This window comes from Dipteris shenzhenensis, chromosome 12, assembly GCF_047967505.1.
Source record: "Dipteris shenzhenensis isolate YYH24624 ecotype China chromosome 12, Dip_SZ_1.0, whole genome shotgun sequence".
NCBI lineage: Eukaryota > Viridiplantae > Streptophyta > Polypodiopsida > Gleicheniales > Dipteridaceae > Dipteris > Dipteris shenzhenensis.
In genome coordinates, this window is record NC_141607.1 from 9691284 (window position 1) to 9711555 (window position 20272).

The following is a 20272-nucleotide window of genomic DNA, read 5'->3' on the forward strand; positions in this document are numbered from 1 at the left end:
GTTTCTCTTTACTTTTTTGGGTGTATTTTACATAGTTTTTTGCCTACATCTAGGTATTTGGTGGCGTAGCTTATATATATATATATATATATATATATAGTTTGTATAGCGATGGCTAACTATTGGTGTTGGGCCACGGTGTGCAACATGCTAGTTAGTTTTTTCTAGGTGCTTGGGGGTTGTGAACCATTTTTAATAGTGCTTGTAGGCTTTTTGTCATGTAACATATGTTGCTCTTGTCCATGTTAGAGTTTTAAGTTTTCTTGGCTTCTTGGTTTTGCGGATTCATAAAATTTGGGAGAGGAAGCATTGCATCCCAATGAATTCATCAATTTGGAATTGATGTGATTGCCAAGCGATGACCTATGTGTCAAATGTACGAAGCAGATGCCTTAGTAACAAGTGTGTTAAAGATGAAGACCACCCCAAAAAAAAAAGATGAGACCACAAATGGTGAGAAAGCAAGTAGTGCGAATCAGTGTAGAGGATAAGAGAGCTCCTCGACAACAAAGACATCAACACAAAAGAGAAGAGTGGATGGCAAGAGTGAATAACCAAGGAAGAACGTGGGCAACTTGAGTAGTTCGTAACCAAAGTCAATACTGAGTACAACAAAAATGTAGCAAAAAGTGAAGGCTTTGCCTCTAAAGGAAAATCAGACGTATCACGACACATAGGATTGAGAATACAACCCAAAAGAAAAACAACTTCAACCACATGTAGATTTAGGCCATGCAAATAAGACTCCTGCAAATTTGGAGTCACATGTAGATTTGGATAGCAACAACATTATTCAGCCTTGCAAAAGCAGCATACGACAAACAATTCAAAAAATAGAGGTGACTTCTTGGTTAGAAATCCAACTCGTTGACTTTTTGGCCCATGCTACTTTGAACAACTTGGTCAACGCTACCCATTGCTTAGACAAACCAAGATAATCGGGATGTTTTCCAACCTATAAAAGGTCCTGTTGCCTCTTTTGTTGTTTGGTTACACTTATGTATGTATATTTACTTTGTTTTATAATAAAAAGCACCAGATTAAAAATAGTAGTGTAATCAATTAAAATTATATTTTGAGAAGCTAACTAGCCCTTTCTTCTAATGCCTACAAAGGAGCATTAAAAATTGAAAAAGATAACCATGATGGATGTTAGGTCAAAGGACAACACCAACATTCATGTTATGATACTCTTGATCACAATATTTTATAACTTGGACTAATGCTAACTTTTATGTTATCAAATTTTAATGAGATGTACTAGCTAGTGTGAGCAATGCTCTATTCTTGTATTTTTAGGGAGAATTGGGCATGATGGACCTTGTGTGGTGTCTCATTCCATGATTTTATTCAATTATATTTTCCTTTGTTACTTCAAAAATGAAGAAGACAATGTCGACTAGGAGCACTAGTAGGACACTTCTAGTGATGAAAGTGATCAGCCCTGTGGTTGCCTTGAGTATTGCTAAACAAAAGCAGAAGCTCCAGTCCAGTGTTGGCAAATGATGCTATTCTAGCCCTGTTGAGGGAGAGGCTTTGAATTATCTACAAAAGTCACCAATGAAGAATCTCAAAGTCTTCGTTTACAGGATTTACCCAGGCTCTGCTACATTGTTAGCTATTGCACAAATGCTATGCTAGCATCATTGTACCTTGGCATTGCAAGGTGAGGTAGTATTCAAAGAAAAAGATAGAACAAGTTGAACCATGTTCAAGTGGCCTAGCGCCGTGAAGAGGAAAAGGAGGAGAAAAAGTTGGAATGACATTAAGTGGCCAAGAAAAAAATTCAATGAAAAAAAAAAAGTGGCCAAGAAAAAGAGGGACCAAAATAGAAATAAGAGAGAAAGGGAAAGAAAAGGTGGAGCCTCACCAAATCTCAAAAAAGCTAAGGCCAAAAACGTCAATATAGGCTACCTTAATTTTAAGGTTCTTATAGCAATTTCATAGGTTTGAGGCAAAATATAAACAGACACTCATGGTTATGTTGCTGAGCAAATGCTACTTTAGCGCTTGAGAATGGATGACGCTAAAAGGACGCACTTGGAAACACAAGCCAATGCCAGCAGCAAGCCTACCTCGCCACTTGAAAACAAAGAGCGTTAGGGCACCACCACACTCTCTCCGAGCTCCATCAAACAGCAGCAGCAGCAGCAGCAGCAGCGATGGCCACGGCCTTCAGCTTTGGCGGAGCTTCCTCGTCTTCAGCATCGGCGTCGTCTTCATCAGCCTTCGGCTTTGGAACGCCATCATCAAGCAGCGCAGCATTTTTCACACCAGCAGCATCAACAGGCGGAGGGGGAGCATTTTTTGGAGCAGCATCAACGCCAGCAGCAGCATCATCAGGAATGTTTGGAGGAGGGGGAGGAGGATTATTCGGAGGAACAGCCGCAGCATCGCCTTCGACTCCTGCCTTCGGGACTCCCGGAAGCGTTTTTGGATCACCTTCGCCCTTCGGCGCAGCAGCAGCAGCAGCAGCATCATCAGCTGCTCCTGCATTTGGAGGAGCAGGCACAGGCTTCGGGTTTGGGAGCTCTACACAGTCCAGCAACATCTTGGGAGGAGGAGGAGGAGGTGGTTTCTCGGCTTTCACATCTTCCGCTCAACCATCCTCCTCTTCTTCTTTCTCCTCCTTTGCTCCCTCTTCTTCTCAAGCACCTCCTGCTTCTTCTTCCCTTCCTCCCCTCTTTGGTACCTCTTCTTTTGCTTCCTCCTCCTCCTCTTCTTCCCTATTCGGTGGCGGAAGCCTTTTTGCAGCCTCTGCCACTGCTCCTGCGTCCACTCCCAGCGCGTTCTCCACGCCTTCTTCAACACCTTCTTTTTCCTTTGGTTCCTCAAGTCTGCCTTTCGGATCTTCCTCAGCACCAGCCTTGTCCACTCCCTTGCCCGCTTTTGGATTTGGGGCCAGTAAACCCAACTTAGGCGGTTTTTCTGTGCCCCCGACTACTTCTTCGACACCAGCCTTTGGAGCTTCATCCTTCTCATTTGGAGGATCATCGCTCTCCAGACCAACCACCAGCGCCACTAGTGGTGCCTCGCTGTCTACTTCGACGCCACTCTTTGGGGTCTCCGCAACCTCAGCTCCCACCACCATCATAACTCCACCTCCTGCTGCCTTTCAGCCTGCGCCTTCTTTTTCCAATTCGGCCCCCGCCTTCTCTTCGACACCGCCTGCAAGTTCATCGGCCTCTAATTTCGGTTTTAGCTTGCAAGCCACCAGCGGAGCACAGACGTTTGCGTCGTCCCCAATTACTCTTTCCTCTGCTGCTAAAGCTACAACGTCAGCTTCTGCTGCCGCAGGAACTCTTTTTTCAAAGGCTGCGTCTCCTACTCCTAGCTTCCCCTCTGCTCCTTCGACCACCTTGTTTGCAAGTTCTCCAACTGCAACTCCCAGCTCTTCGGCATCAACTACCTCGAGCTTTTCTTTCAGTTTTCCAGCGGCTTCGCAAGGAGCCGCTGGAATGCGACCATCTTCAACGACCGCACCAGCAGGTGGTTTGACGGGCTCGTCCTCAGCGCTCAACCTATCTTCTGCAAAGGTTGCTACCCCAGCTCCTTCTACAGCAGCCTCAACAGCGACTACAGGTGAGATCGCCCTTGCATTTCAGGACATGTATGTAAGGTGCATTGTGTCATTCAAGTGTTAATGCACTACTCGTTTTGCTTTTACTTAATGAGTCAGTATGCATCATGGATCGGATCACCTACGACAAGATTTTATAAGATCAAGCCAGCAGCTTCATGCTACTACGATTAAATTTCAGCTGGTTAAATGGGGCCTACCTCGAGTCTTAACTCTCTGCCCTTCTGGATTTAATCAGCGTCTTCATGTCGGGTGGGGGATTACAATTCCTCCCGGTTGGGCTTTGAACTAATTAGACAAAATGTAAATTTATCATTAAGCCTATTTTCCCATTGAAGTCGAGGACAGATGAGGGGGGTCAAAAAAATGAAATTCAGCCAGGTGGTGTGGGGAGCTAGGTGCAAGGACTAGAGCTAAGACAAAATGAAATTCACCCTTCTCTTTGCGGGAGGGTGGTTTGGATTGCTCTGTTGTTGTCACAAGACCAGCTAATGGGCAGCCTTATGTGGCCTTTTATAGGCCCCAAGGCAGACTGCTCGGCCAGCAAACTAGCCCATAAGGGCTGTTTGGCAGTAGGACCGGCCGGCCCTAGAGCTGGTCGGCCAAACCTAATCCTTGTCAGCCGAGGGGTAGGGCCATACAAGCAATGCTTGTCAGCCGAACAGCAGCAACAATCCTGAAGGACTGCCATGATATCAGTGACAACAAGAGGCTACCAGTAAGGCTTGCGTGGGTGCCACATTAGCAAGCTGCCATGTAGTGTGACAGATGGGTGAGTCATTTCAGGTTGGTCCCATGAGGGCAGCAATTGGCTCTATCCAGCTCAAATCAGCCCGGTTCAGGAGGGGGAATCTATAAAAGGTCTCCTGTGGGTGCTTAAAAGTTAATACTTTCAAAATTTTGGTACTTGGTTATGCCATTGGTTCCCTTCTTTTGCACAATGTTTCATAAAGGTGGATCTCATCTTTCACGTATTAATCAATGCCACTTTGTCAATATGTTGCCCTTTAATTCGTTTGAACACATCCATTGCTTCATGAACTTTAATCTTGCATCTTGAGTGCCTTAGGTGTCTTCAACCCATCTTTCATTAGCACACTCGGGCCTCGAATGGACACGGTATTGTCATTGATTCATCCTTAGGGGCATACTCCAACGTCATAAATATGGCATCCCATAATTGATATGTTATAATTTTTAGCTTGTCATTGATTCCTTTTTAGGGGCATACTCCAATGCCATATTTATGGCATCGCAATAGCAATTAAGGCCCACATATGTTAGTATCCCTTTAGGACCAGGTCATTATGTGTGTGCTCATATGTCTCTATCGCCAAATGTACATAAAGCGTTTCATTGTAGAGTTACTATCCTTTTTTGACAACAAATGTGATCATGGAACATCATGCATGTATAAGAGATTCTCCTTGGGTCACTATTTGACAACGTCAAAAAGAGTATCGACCCATAATGTTGATTGAAATATTGTTGTATCATTATTGTCAAATTTAGAGCCTCGAGCATACTAATAGTAGTTTAATTCTTTTAAAATTTTTTTGTGCTGTTTGTGTCTTTTGCTTGATAGGTGCAAGTGTTGTTGGTTTAACAGCTTCCTTGGGAACTAAGTCTCTTCCAGGTGTTGTGGCCTCCTCTTCTGCTGCACCAAGCGCTTCAACTATTGGGTATGATATTATGATTTTGTCTATAACGTGTGAATTCTTCGTTGTGTCCCTTTGTTCTTTGGATTATGTTGGAGGGTGACTTTCTAGAACTTGTGGTTGCAGGGCCAGTAGTGGACAATTGACTAATGTACTTGCTCCAAAAGTGCCATCAGAAGTTACCGGGAAAAATGTAGAGGAGGTAATGAAAATGCTGGTAAACTTTTCTTGTTGATTTTTCCATGCTTTGTTCAGTAGTCACTTTTTGATCATTCTTCATATTCACTTGATCAGGTAATTAAAGATTGGACTTCCGAGTTACAAGAACAAAGCACAAAATTCCGAAAGCAAGCGGAAGCATTGAGTATGTGGGATCGCAGAATAATAAGCAATAGGAACGTCCTCATAAAACTGGAGGTGCATCCATCTTCTTTTGTTTATCAACTTGCTAGTTCGTTTTGTTAGCAAACATATAGATTAGCCAAAACCTCAACAAACTATTAGCATGGTTTTATCAAATTGCGTACTTAGGATGAATGACTAAATATAGCAACACGATGAAAATTCTATAAAATAAAACTGACAACATGCCATTGGAGATCGAGATTGAACAAACGACAAAGAATTAACACAATGAACATTCCAAACGGTGGGATACCAGCCCTATTCAGAATAATTAAGTATCTTTTGCCAAAGGCTGAAGTCCCTTGTCCTCAAGTCATATTGAATTCTTCACAAATTTTAATGATTGTTTAGTGAAGGAGGAGTACTTCATTGTCCTAAATCACTATTGCATAAGTTGTTTTGCTTGATCCATCTCTTGTCTTGTACACGAAGGGTATTACCCATCTTCGCCTTCATCCTTGGAGTGGTGTTGACATGTAGAGGGCACCCATGCATTTGTCCATGTGGTGGTGATGCATAGGCTAATAGTTAGGAGGTTAGGGTTGGAGTAAAAGGGGGAGTAGTCTATAGATAGTTGCATGTGTCTGTGAGTGTAGTGGAAAGCTTATGAGACCCCATGAAGGGTCACGTTAGTAGAAGGTAGTGTCCTACCTCGAGATGTTACCCTTTTGAGTACATTATGGTTTGTAGACCTTGTGTAAGTGCTCTTATTTGTTGCTAGAGAATTCTCCAAATAAATTCATACTAGTTTGGAGCTGCAAGCATTGTTTAAAAGTTTTCGGCTTATCAATTGGCATCAGAGGAATCGACTCTTGAGATATGTGAGGGTTGTGAAATCTTCGAGGAAGTTGTGAGAAATCTTTGTGTTTAGGGAGATGATAGCTTCAATGTAATGACATGAGTACCTAGTAGTACCCAAATTAGTATGCTAATCAATGGGATTAATCAAGAGAAGGATGTTCGTTCAGACGGCTCTGAAATCAGAGACATATTGAGTGAGATAGAAAGGAAAAAGGGTTATGTTAAGTTATAGGTCAATGCCTAGGGGCAAAAGGGGATTAGAATAATTAAAGTGTAGGAAAAGGGGTCAAGGAACCTTAGAAACCCTAGTACCTAAGGTCTTAAAGTTAACCTAGGTCTTAGTGAGAATCAAAGGGGCACATTTAATGAGATGTGATCACTCGTATGGTCACATCCCATCTTCCATCCCGTCTATTGGAAGGAGGCTCTTGTCCCATAGGAAGAGAAGTACTGGCACATAGGATAGGTCCTACGCACATAGGTAGGTCAGCCTAGAGTAGGAAATGAGTAAGTGTTGCTTTGCTTGCTAAGTATGTCTTCCTTTTGTTTTACCTCTTTTTTCTTCGCTTTCATTTTCTCTTTTATTTTCTGTGTAGATTTTTGATCTTTAGAACAACAAAAACTCTAAATTTGTATGATTGGACTTTTTCTAGTCTTACAAAGGTACTTAAAAAAAAAGAAGAATAGGATAGGGAAAGAAATACCCACCATTGAGGTCACGGGGGCGCTTACTACAGCTTCAAAGCTGTAGGAGGGCCTGTAAATCAGCCACATAGTTGTAGGATGGAGGGAAATTAGAGATTTAGAGATGAACCCTGAAAATTGGTTCATTACATTCAACAAGTGAAATGGATGACCTACCAATCGATTTAGGATCATTGCTTCTAAGGAACTCCCATACTTGTGAGCACAGGTTCGTTTTGCTTTCATGTTGCTCAACTTTTGGGGGTTGGGTTTGATGAATTGATAAGGAGATAGAACAACGAAAAGGAAGAGCAAATGGGACTTGAAGAATGGACGTGTGGTTGCCATGATCACAAAAACGTGGATGAACAATACATCCACCATGTTTATTTCTCAGATCCCCAAGGAGACTTAGGATTACTTGGATGGTACTCTTGGTGCAAAAATGAAAATTGACAAGGTTTTTTCTCAAGCAGCTCTTTGGTCTTTGCATGGGTTCTAGTAAATTTGTAACACCCGTGAATAAGGTTTTTTGAGCTCGCTTTAAGTTGATTATACAACTATCAATGATCATTAGGGCTCTTATGCCAGAGACTGATGCACAAGAAGTACCCTTGGGAAGCATCAATGAAGAGTATGTGAGTATTGTTGAGTCCATGTAGCTTCCAGGTGAGGAGACGTATAATATGTTAACAGTTGTGCTATTGCAAAAGTGATGCTTGCAATAACTACTATTGTTTGATGTGTGGCAAAAATGTATTCAAGGATCCCCAAACAATTTAATCATTGGAGAATTTTGGCTGAGATTTATTGTTTGCTCTAGACAATGCACATGTTATTTTATAACACATGTTTTTTGCATATTTGTCAGAGTGAAGTTGCGAAAGTCGTTGAGACACAACATAGTTTAGAGAGGCAGTTGGAGCTCATTGAGACCCACCAACAAGAGGTATTGTTTCATATGATTTTTACATCTCTTTGTTGATTCACACATAGCCACTTCATCTCAAATCAGATTACGAGCACTCTTTATTCGGTTGGATAAATGGAGAAAAATAGTCTAAAAGGCACACATTCTTTTGTACATACATGGTTGAGTGGAAGAATCGCTTTATATAAACTCTCAATTGGGGTCTCCTATTTCAGATTTCTTTTTTTTTTCTTAATAGAGTCGTGCTATAGCAGAAGTGTGTTTCCAAAGATCTTTAACTTAATTAACATGTAGAACTTCAAGTAGTTGTTCAAACTGAACAAGCTAAACTACAATAACTCAATAATCACGTAATGAAATAGGGTAGAGTGAGAGAAATAAAGAAACAAAGACAGCACATGGGATGCGAACGAGGATCATTTTTTTTCATGGAATATTTCTCTATTTCCAATGACACTTGACTTGATTACATTGGGAATCTTAGGACTTTGAATGTTACCAGTATTAACTAGATTGGTTTGTTTACAATGGTCTCTTAAACAAGAGGAAAAATAAACAAAATTGATGTAGGAAGTCCTTTTTGAATCCAAGGACTGTAATTTCTAGAAGCATGAGTATTTCCAATCATATATTTGCAAACCAACTCCGTCATGAGGAGCAAGATCCAATGTCCACACAAGCAAAACTAAAGCTCCATAAACCGAAGCTCCTATAGAAACTCATATTACTGATAAGGAAGATCCAGCAATAGATCACAAGTAGGAAAAGAGTCCCTTGGAGCAAATCACTCTTTGTTTAGGACAAATCTTGGAGCAAAACGTCAGCTTGGATGATGTTTTGATGCCTTCAAAATGCAAACGTGAAGAAATCTCTTGTGGGTTCGCATGGAAGCCAAACTGAAGCAAGATCTATCCTCTGGTGACGTCCAAGTGGAAGCTTTGGCTTGCAACTCGATGGATTGAAATCGTCGATCTTGTTTTTGCACATGACCGATGTAGAGGGGCAAAGTATTGTAGGAGTAATACGCCAGCTCAAATGGATTGAGAAATAAAGGTTGAATAATGAAGATATGCTAAAAAACAGAATCTTTTTAAAGAGGCAGCAGCTAGATGGCCTTGGATTTCATCTTAGAGTGTGTAAACGTGTAGCAACTTTTATATAGGATGATAATAGGTTCCAAGGTAAACAGTGTGAAGGAAAGGGCCTTCAATCGGAAATTAAAGCAAGACAGTCTTGAGGAGACTGCTGTTCAATTGGGAATTAAAGCAAGACAGTCTTCAATCAGGAATTAAAGCAAGACAGTCTTGAGGATTTTGCTTTAATTTACAAGACATGGCTCTAATTTTGTTCATTCCAAATAGAATGGAGCTGAAGCAACCTGGAATGAAAATGCAGCAGCAACAATGAATTACAAAGCTAGGGTAGTCATAGAGGTGAAACAGTCTTGAGGATTTTGCTTTAATTTACAAGACATGGCTCTAATTTTGTTCATTCCAAATAGAATGGAGCTGAAGCAACCTGGAATGAAAATGCAGCAGCAACAATGAATTACAAAGCTAGGGTAGTCATAGAGGTGAAACCCTAGAATGAACCCTAACTAGGGTCAAAAGATGTCTGGTGACTAACTCATCCACAAACTCAAACTTTAACTGAGATTAGGGGTAAAAAACCTTAATAAAGGGAAAAAGTGCCCCTAGCCTCTGAATGCATAACATTGGCCACTCCCTTAGGAAATATTATTTCTAACATCCCCCTGCAGTGACAATGTTGCAATGTACAAGGTAAACATCAATCACCAAACGGATATAAGTTTAAGGCTTTGCGAAAAGCCTCAAACTTTGACAGAGGTAATTTTTGGTGAAAAGAACTACCACATTTTGTTGTGTAGGGCCGAAGAACAAGCTGATGTCCCTTGCATGTAGCCACTCCCTGACATAATGATAATGAATTTAATGTGTTTCGTACGAGCATGAAACATAAGATTTTGCGCTACTGCAATGGCACTTTGATTGTAAGTGAGAATTGGAGTACGGCTGCCTTGTACTGAGCCTCACACGAAGAGGTAGCCACTGTAGACCGTTTCTTGCTTAACCAAGAAATGCACAAGTGCCCAAGAAAGAAACAATTACCACTAGTGGACTGCCGAGTATCAAAATCACTAGCTTGTAAGCATGTAAGTGAAAGTCGCCCCCCTTGGAACCAAGAGACCCGGTGCCCTGCAAATATTGAAACACACGCTTCATAGCTTGCCAATGTGAAGTCCTTGGGCTGTGCATAAATGTGCTCAACTGTGACACCGCATATTGAATGTCAAGATGTGTGTTAAGGCATCCCACAACCTGGCTGTAAAGAGAAGCATCAAATGGTTCACTGGCATCATCAACGGACAGATTAACCTTCGGCTCCATGGGAGTAGAGATGGGCTTGCAATTCTGAAATTTGAACTGTTTCAGGAGCTTAGCAATATACGTGGACTGCAACAGCCCAATACCTCTATTATTGCGTATAAACTGGATGCTCAAATAGTAGTGAGGCAACCCCAAATGTGACATCTCAAACATTTGTTGCAATTCAGCCTTGAAATCTGCAATTTTTGCAGCATTAGTACAAGTGAGCAGCATGTCATCGACATAGAGAACAATTATGAGCAAATCCTCCCCTTCCTTCCTGACATAGAGGTTGCTTTGATGTGGACTGTTCTGCATTCCCTGGCTGGTCAAAAAGGCATCTATCTTCGCATACCAAGCTCAAGGAGCTTGCTTCAAGCCATACAAGGCCTTTCTCAGTTTGCATATTTTGGTTTCCTTGCTAGGTGCCACAAATCCAATGGGTTGAGAAACATAGACCTCCTCGTGAAGGTCCCCCATTGGAGAATGCAGTTTTAATGTCCAGCTGATGGATCTTTCATCCATGAAATGGGGCCAATGCAGCCACACACCTAACGGTGGTCATTTGAGAAGTGGGAGCAAAGGTTTCATCATAATCTATGCCTTTTTGTTGTGCATAGCCCTTTGCTACAAGGTGAGCTTTTTACTTGTCAATGGACGCATTTGATTTTCTTTTGAGCTTGTACACCCACTTCGTGCCAATCGCCTTCTTGCCGGTAGGCAAGTCCACCAATTCCCAAGTGTGGTTTGTCTTAATGGAGTCAATCTCTGCTTGCATTGTCTGCATCCAATGCACATTGTCTCGTGCATCATCAAAACTATCAGGCTCATTTGCCTCAAGAATGCTGCTGACCCACGCAGACTCACAGTATTTGCTGTCCTCAAGAGTGCGGAGAAGCCAACGAGGTACTGATATTACTTCCTACACGGCTATACTGTCACGTGCTATGGCATAATCAATCGCTCAGCCATAGGCTGAACTGAGGCGTCACCCACTGGGGTATTTTGCTGCAAATTCTGATTTTCCACTGGCATATTAGGTGCAACATCAAAGGAAATGGGCAGCAGCCCGTCAAAGGGTTCAAATGGACCCTGATTTCTGTCAAAACCAACAAAGGGTAGGTCTGCATTTTCAGCAAAGATAACATGCCGACTAGTGATAACCTTCTTGGTCACAAGATTATAAAGTCTATACCCCTTGCTTTCACTGCTGTAGGAAATAAAGATGCACTTCTTTGCCGAGAACTGCAAGTGATCTTTGGAGAAAACCCTGCAACAACCGGGGGAAAACCTCAGAACCAACGGGCTGCTCCAGAGCTCAGACAAACAGCTCAACAACCATGAACACGGGAGGCACAGAGAAGAGTGCATGAACTGCTCCACAACTCTCCCCTAGCACCCCTCTACAAGGCGGGCAAAGTTGCTCCAGATCTGCTAATTGAGCTAGAAATGCTCCTCTACTCGATCATGAAAAGAGGGCTGGAGGGGGGGCCTATATATAGCTCCCTAGCCCCTCCTAGTCGGTTGGCATACGGCAGGCCGACCAAGCCTGCCTGGTAGCCGAACCAACAGGCCTACATGGCCGACTCTACAGCCCTACAAAAGGGCTCCTCAGGGCCCTATATCAGTGGTGGGCCAAGTGGGCCGACCAACCAGCAGGGCTGCACACACTGCACAATCCTATACATAGGGCTCTGCCCAAGGAGGGATGAAGCTACCAAGGTATCTGACCAATAGATTGGCCCACCCTTTGCTCCATATCCCATAAATGGGGCTCTAAGAGGTGCCTAAAGGGCAGCCCTACAAGGCATACCTGACCACACACCCCCGTACCCCGCCTGGGCACCTCCATGGCACTAAACAACCACTCTAGCCTACTCTCACAAGGGGCAGGCGCACCCACAACACAGGCCCTTACTCTCTATGCTATCCTCACTCACTGGGCGGGCACACCCACAAGCAAGGCCCTCTCTCTAGGTGACATTAGGAGATGTTGACCTCCACCACCCCCTCTCAGCTCCTAGATGGAACAGACGCCAGGGAGGTGGGTGTTGCGCTGGAACAATTGGAGGAATCCATTGTGTGATCATCCACCGTTGAAGACCGCCACAAGTACTGTCGAAGAAGCCCCCTTGTGGCACGAACCGCCTCAGCACGATCACTAGAAACCTGGAATTGTTGCTTCTAGGCCACAGGTGCTAGATACTGCCTCCGGTGCAAGGTCTGCTTCCTTGCATGGGCACCTGTATCGTAGATCTAGATAGCCTCCTATAAAACCCCCTCTCAAGTACAAACTGGTATACTGTCGCCAGATCGATGAACTTCAGTGCTCCAGTGGCAACGAGCGTATAACTGCTCTCAAGGATCAATCAACTGTGTCTGGGTTCCCGCACTGGCAATCTACTGACCCATCCTGATCAGCACAACATTAGACAATCGCTGCAGCACAACACTAGGAGACCCCCTATGGATGTGCCAGGTCACAACGTCCAAACAAAATAGAAACTGGTAACATAGTCCCACCTGAGTCAGCGGGAACAACTTTGCGTGGCTCGAGGTCCGCCTGAAGGCTTGCCTTGATAAATGACTTCCTTCTCGGTGCACCCGAACGAGTGCTAGAAACAAGCAAGCAATCCTCCCCTTGGATCTAGAAAGCTTGATGGCAGCGCTTGTGTCGTGTTACTAGAAGGTTGGAGTATACGTGGTTGCAGCAATCACACTATTGGCCACCTAGTTATCGGACCCCTTTGCGTTCCTTTGGGGACACTGATGCCAATAATGACCTTTTTGGCCACATCGGCTACACGTACGGGATGCCTTGAGAGCTTCTCGTTCCTCAGTTGTCAATTGCTTTCTTCCTCTTTGATCAGCTGTCAAAGCCTCAGGTTGGCTGTCATAGGTACGATTGACGAAGTGCTCCTCTTGGTCAAGCACCATGGGGACCAATTCCTCCCAGGTCAACTCATTCACCCTACCACTGGTGATCTCAGGGATGAGTAGAAGGCCTCGTATTGAGAAGATAATTGGGACAGGAGAGTTATGGTCATGTCCTCTGATGAAATCTGCTTCCTTGCTTGGAGGATCTTGTTGATGTGTTCGCGCATCCATGAAGACTTATTGGGATCCAACAACCTCATCTGGACCTCCAGTGAAACCCTCTTCATGGGAGAGGTTCGATTATACATGGATGCCAAATGCTCCCAAATACTTTTGGCCACTGTCATGTGTTTCATGTGATTAATCACTTGAGGAGTACAATTAAGAAATATAAATGATCTTACCCTGGCATTAACACGGTCCCATAGCTGGGACAAGTCTCGGCCTTCTTCTGAGCCAGGATGCCAAGGTCCTCTGCCAGGGGATTTGGTCGGGCAACACCTATCAAGACAAAATCTGCCATGTTGTATGACTGTAACACAGATCCCATCATCACCTGCCAAACGCCGAAGTTGAGCCCATCCAACTGCCAGTCAATCGAGAACCTGGGCAACATTGGAATTCTAGTCTTGTTCATTGCCATCTTGGACAAAGTTGCCATGTCGGAGCGAAGAGGATAATGAACTAAGGGAATTGAGGGTTGAAGAAAGCAGAAGGCGGAAGAAGAGGATGAAGGGGCTGAACCCAATGTACCTTCACTTCGCTTTCCGTCCCTTGGAAACACCTCCTCTATGATCTGAAAACACCCTTCAAAGTCGCCCGAACAGTCCACTCCTCGAACACGCTCCTCAAAGACACGTTCGAATAGCACCCTAATCCTCCTCTCTCTGTGTGTTGGCTCAACACTCCCTCCGCTCCTCGGGTCTCAAGCCAACTGTGGCTCTGATACCATGTGAGAAGTGCTCCGAAAATGAACGGAAGAGAGAGAGAGAGAGAGAGAGAGAGAGAGAGAGAGAGCACGCCCAATGTACCTTCACTTCGCTTTCCGTCCCTTGGAAACATTGGGCTCAGCCCAATGTACCTTCACTTGGGTACATTGGCCTTTGCTTTCCGTCCCTTGGAAACACCTCCTCTATGATCTGAAAACACCCTTCAAAGTCACCCGTTTGCTGGTCACCCGAACAGTCCACTCCTCGAACACGCTCCTCAAAGACACGTTCGAACAGCACCCTAATCCTCCTCTCTCTGTGTGTTGGCTCAACACTCCCTCCGCTCCTCGGGTCTCAAGCCAACTGTGGCTCTGATACCATGTGAGAAGTGCTCCGGAAATGAACGGAAGAGAGAGAGAGAGAGAGAGAGAGAGAGAGCACGCCTCACACACGCACACTGAGAAGGAGAGAACTGGAGAGAGAGGCACAGGAGAACTGCAAGTGATCTCTGGAGAAAACCTCGGAACCAACGGGCTGCTCGAGAGCTCAGACAAACAGCTCAACAACCATGAACATGGGAGGCACAGAGAAAGTGAATGAACTGCTCCACAACTCTCCCCTAGCACTCCTCTGCAAGGCAGGCAAAGCTGCTCCAGATCTGCTCAACTGAGCTAGCAATGCTCCTCCATTGGATGATGAAAAGAGGGCTGAGGGAGGAGGCTATATAGCCCCCTAGCCCCTCCTAGTCGGCTGGCATAGGGCAGGGCCGACCAGCCTGCCTGGTGGCTGACCCAACAGGCCTACTGTTAGAAAAGACCCAACAGAGGGTACACGCAGCGGAAATAATGCCCAGGAGCTCACACAGTGTGCGGTGTGGGTGTGGAATCACAAACTTCTTTACTTATGTGCATTCAATAGGTGTGCAGACTCATCAATAGACAATGAACCAAACTAGATAGAGAAACCACCAAATAATATATTTCCGTCCACAAATATGGACACAATACAAAATAGACAGATCCAGAGTCCCACCAATGGTGTGGTCCTCTGATCTTAGCACAACAGTCCTTCTCCTATCTGCTGGCTATCTCTAGACTAGAGTCCGCGTGCTCCACCTTGAGCGTGAGTAGACTTTCCGTCTAGGATGATCCTCTCCACCTTGCTGTCTGGGAACCAGTCTAGGTGGGCAGCTTCCTGGCTAAGTCTGCAGCCCTGCTAGCACCTCTCTATCCTCCTGAATGTAGGTCCAGAGGGTGGCTACCTGCTGCTCCTTTCTGCTCTGGATCTGCTGCTGCAAGTGATGCTGAAATGAGGCTAAATGGCCTCTTTATATAGGCCCCAAGGCCTGTACCAAAAAAAACCGACTCAGTCTGTATGAAAACCGACCCCACAGCTCCCCATTTATGGGACTGTGGGCTGCCCTTTTGGGGCACTCATTACAAGGGCCCTTGGCCCATCTTTCAAGGGCAGATGCCCTATAAATACAGGGTCCAGCCCCCCCCAAAATCGACTGCAGACAATGCGCCTCATGTCTAGATCCATCGCAATCTGTCCCAGCCATGCTTCCGCACTTTTCTGTCCCTCTGTCCTGCACATAACAGTCCTAGATGTGCTGCCCACATGACAGCCATGATGCTGTCTATGTGGCAGCCCCTTTCTCTCTTTTTCTGTTGGGTTCTGCCCTAGGTCTCCCTCCCCCATGCTCTCCTCATATGGGGGCTTACAGATGGGGAGGTGACCTTTCCAACACCCCCTCTCACCGACACATCTCAGCCCAATGCCAACACGTCGATGAAGATGCTCCAGTAACTCCCTGGTCGTAGTCCTCTGGAACCTTTCGGTGTCGAAATCTTTTTCTGGCTTTTCATCCAGTGGCTCCTGCTCCACCAGGTCCGGTTCTGCTTCCGCACACCATCCTGGTACATAGGTCCATCTCTGGTAGCACCTCCTGGTAGCACCTCCTTCAGTCACATTCCCGCCTCTGAACTCGAGCAACCCAGCCGTCATGATCTTCCAGTCGTCCCCCTCATAATGAGTGAACAACCTGGAGTCTTCCAGGCACCATGCTCTGAGGGTCTGTTTCAACCCGTCCTTCCTTTGGCAAGGTTTGCAACCAATGAATATTTCCAGATAACCTGGACCATGAACTCTCGCTGAGTTCTCAAGCAGGTACTCTTCTGGCTTCAGTACTCTTTGTCCACCACCTTCTAGCAATCTGCGTCCGAGATTTGAAGAAGCACCAATACTTCCCCTTCTACCTTCGAAGAAGGCCAATTCCTTCCAATCTCTTATCACCTGAGACAAATGAAGAGCAAAATCTCTCCACAGCATGCTATAAAGGCTCAAATGCAGAATATCAAATACATACCAGACTGTTGTATTGCCTGGATGTTCGCTCTGAAAGCAAACCCTGTACCTCAATGAGGCACCTGCCAAGATCCTGTGTAATCCTGTACTGTCCCCTTCTGAAGTCCAGCATTCATCTGATCATGAGACCCTAGGGCTTTCCATGGAATCCACCCTCGTGTCAGTGTCAACAGCTACACACCTGGAAGGTACCAAGCGCTCCATACTGTCCTTCACCTTCACAAAGGCATCTGACTCCTCGTCGACCCACATCTCTATGTTAGACATCCTTATTGTGACTTGTGGATCAACATATATGACCTCGGTAACACTCGGTGATGTCACCAGGAACAATTCTTCGATTACCACATTAGCTTTGGCCTTTCCCTCTGAATCTGGGTCAGACTCCTGTTTGTTTTTCAGATCCGCCTTTTTCTTTCTGCAGTCCTTTGCAAAATGTCCGGGCGTATCACAATAGAAACACTTCTTCTTGTGCTTCCTCTTCGAAGTCCCCTCGTCATTAGAGTCATCTTTATTGGACTTGCCACTGTTAGGCTTGCCCTTTCCCTTACCTGCGGAATCCTTCACCAGCATCGCCTTGTCGTCTTTGTCCTCGTTGTAGAGCTTCTCCCGAGCTTCCTCCTGTAACAGTAATGGACACAACTCCTCAAATGTCAGAGGTTTGGTCCTCTGTCCTGCTGTCACAGCCGTAACAAAGCTCTTGAAACTCCGAGGCAATCTCCTCAGTACCATCAAGGCCAGATGGCATGAGTCTGTCTTCTGACCAATTGCTGCCAACTGATCCCGCACCACCTTGACCTTCGTCAAATGGCTATGTACCGTATCGCCTTCTTCCATATCAAGATTGTAGAGTTGATGCTGAAGAAGCACGATCCGGGAGGTATTATCCGTCTCGTACAGATCCTTCAGGGTGGCCCACGCCTCTACTGACGTCTCGGCCAGCTGGATATGCCGAAGAAGAGTGTCCGCCGTAGTCCCCATGATTATTGCCAGGGCATGGGCATCTCTTTCTTCCCAAGCTTCAAGCTCCTCTCTGTCTACTGCCATGAGTACCTTCCCTTTCTGCTCTGGATCTGCTGCTGCAAGTGATGCTGAAATGAGGCTAAATGGCCTCTTTAGATAGGCCCCAAGGCATGTACCAAAAAAAACCGACTCAGTCTGTATGAAAACCGACCCCACAGCTCCCCATTTATGGGACTGTGGGCTGCCCTTTTGGGGCACTCAGTACAAGGGCCCTTGGCCCATCTTTCAAGGGCAGATGCCCTATAAATACAGGGTCCAGCCCCCCCCCAAAATCTACTGCAGACAATGCGCCTCCTGTCTAGATCCATCGCAATCTGTCCCAGCCATGCTTCCGCACTTTTCTGTCCCTCTGTCCTGCACATAACAGTCCTAGATGTGCTGCCCACATGACAGCCATGATGCTGTCTATGTGGCAGCCCCTTTCTCTCTTTTTCTGTTGGGTTCTGCCCTAGGTCTCCCTCCCCCATGCTCTCCTCATATGGGGGCTTACAGATGGGGAGGTGACCTTTCCAACACCTACATGGCCGACTCTACAGCCCTACAAAAGGGCTCTTCAGGGTACTATATTAGGGCTGAGTCCCTGCTGTAGACATGCCGACCTGGCCAGGTGGGCCGACCCACTTTCATCTTTTCTTCGTTTGGGTTTGCTACTGGGCACTATGGACTTTATGGACATATAGGAATTGTAAAGTCTTTGGTGATCCTAGTTTCTCTCTGTTTGGCTTTTTTAGGCGTTCTCAGCAGCAATCTTTCTTTGATTGCTTGCAGACCCGCTGCATAGATCATGAGGTCTTTTTGGCATATACTGAAATTTTCAGTTGATGCAATTGTAGCACCTTTTTTTGAGGTTGCTACTCATATAATATAATCAATCAATGATTTCACCAAAAAAAAAGTGTGTGTGTGTGTGTCTTGTGACCTCTTGTCCGCCCTTTTTGCGGGGACAGTTTCATAGTTTCTTGTAGTATAATACATATGGATTCCACAAAAAAATTTGTGTATGTGTGTGTGTGTGTGTGATTGGGTGAAACCCCATAACTGATGTGTAATGCCCTTCTTAGCAAAAAATTGTTGCAATGCCTTGGACATATATTCCCCCCCTTGATCTCAACGGAGGGTTTGCAACGGACATTCAGGTTGATTTTTGTGAATTCATCTATGAATGTAACATTTAAAGATTACCCCCTAGTGACGGAGTGCGAATAGGTCCACAAATATCAGTATGGACTAGCTGTAATTTTCTTGTAGCCTGGACTGCACCATCTTTGGGAAATGAAAAATGATGCATTTTACCTAAAATACAGCCCGCACATATTTTGTTTGGAGGAGTCTCCAAATGAGGCAAGGCATCAACCATATTAACCTTCTGCAATAACTTAAGGCTGCCATGATTTACATGCCCAAACATGGCATGCAATAATTCTGCATCTTGGATGGCAGAGGTAGAAGCGTGAATATGCTCTTTTCTCATAGCCATCAAGCTGAAATAAGCGGTGACATACTGTACCGGTGAAACAAGGCATAATCTCTCTCCCTGTCACGAACTGTACATCTATCATCCTTAAAATCTCATTGAGAGAAAGAAGAGACAGAAAGTAATTTCTTTTTAATCCCAGGGACATACAAAACATCGTGGATGCGAAGATCTGAACCATTCACGGTTGTGAGTGAAAGTTCTCCAATTCCTTTAATTGGATGAGAAGAATCTTTCTATAGGCTGCAGCGCCATCAAATACTGCCAAGAAGTGTTAGAAGACAATGTTGGTCAAAATGCAGGCTCGACTTTTTGGTAAAACAGTCAACACGTTGACTTTTTAACCAACATTGACATTTGACTGACTTGGTCAACGGTCTGCATTGACCAGCTGACCATTCGGTCAATCTTCCCTAAAAGCCTATGTAAGGGCAGCCCCTTGGCCTCGTTCTTCATCCACCTCTCAAAGTTTCTAGCCTCACCAAGCAGTAGCCTTTGGGACTAGGATCAAGGTAGGAGAAGTCTGTAGTAGCCCAGCAACCCCTTCCAGTCCTCCTTCAGTTAGTCCTAATCCTGTTCAATTTGGTATAGCATTCGAGGGATTTTCCTACATACAGTGCTTGTTTATTTACAGTTGTATTCAGCCCTCTGGGCCATACATTTGTTCATTATTATTTTCTCTCTTCAAAGGCCCGCTATATTCTCTTCCTTTGATTCTCACACTCACTCCACAGTTCCACTTGTGTTTTGAGTGCATCATTCTTTCTGTTCACAAGAAACAAATTTCCCAACCAGTGCACTGGATAACTTATCAAAGAAAGATTTATGTGAGGTAATATGGCGGGAAGCACCGCTATCAAAGTACCATGTTTTTGTTGGAGGTCAACATCTCCTGATGTCACCTTAGTGAGTGAGGGCCTTGCTTATGGGTGTGCCCACCCAGAGGGAGGCTAGGCTAGGTTGAGAGGGTGTGTGTTGTGGGCGTGACCGTCCCTTGTGAGGGCAGACTAGGGTAGGGCTGACTGTAGGGTTGCGTGGCTATCCAAGGCCTCTTGCTGGTGCCAGGATGGCTATGGAGGATCTGTACGGCCATGTTGAGGGCTCCGTCTGGCTTGTTTTGCTGCCACGTGACAGCTCCTAGAGGCGCCTAGGGATG

The 20272-nt window shown here is 45.1% G+C and overlaps 1 protein-coding gene across 3 annotated transcripts in view; it reads left to right on the plus strand.

Moving 5' to 3' along the window:
• Positions 1-2088: 2088 nt before the first annotated feature.
• The window catches only part of EMB2766 (structural constituent of nuclear pore), a 52802-nt gene continuing 34618 nt past the window's right edge, over positions 2089-20272 (plus strand). For 2 of the 3 annotated variants that reach the window (XM_087382507.1, XM_087382510.1), the window contains exons 1-5: positions 2089-3582; positions 5166-5262; positions 5365-5440; positions 5533-5655; positions 8000-8077. In XM_087382507.1, the coding sequence (XP_087238633.1) occupies positions 2163-3582; positions 5166-5262; positions 5365-5440; positions 5533-5655; positions 8000-8077 (1794 nt within the window). In that variant the 5' untranslated portion in view covers positions 2089-2162. The remainder of the gene's footprint in view (positions 3583-5165; positions 5263-5364; positions 5441-5532; positions 5656-7999; positions 8078-20272) is intronic. The other variant, XM_087382508.1, reaches the window with a different exon arrangement.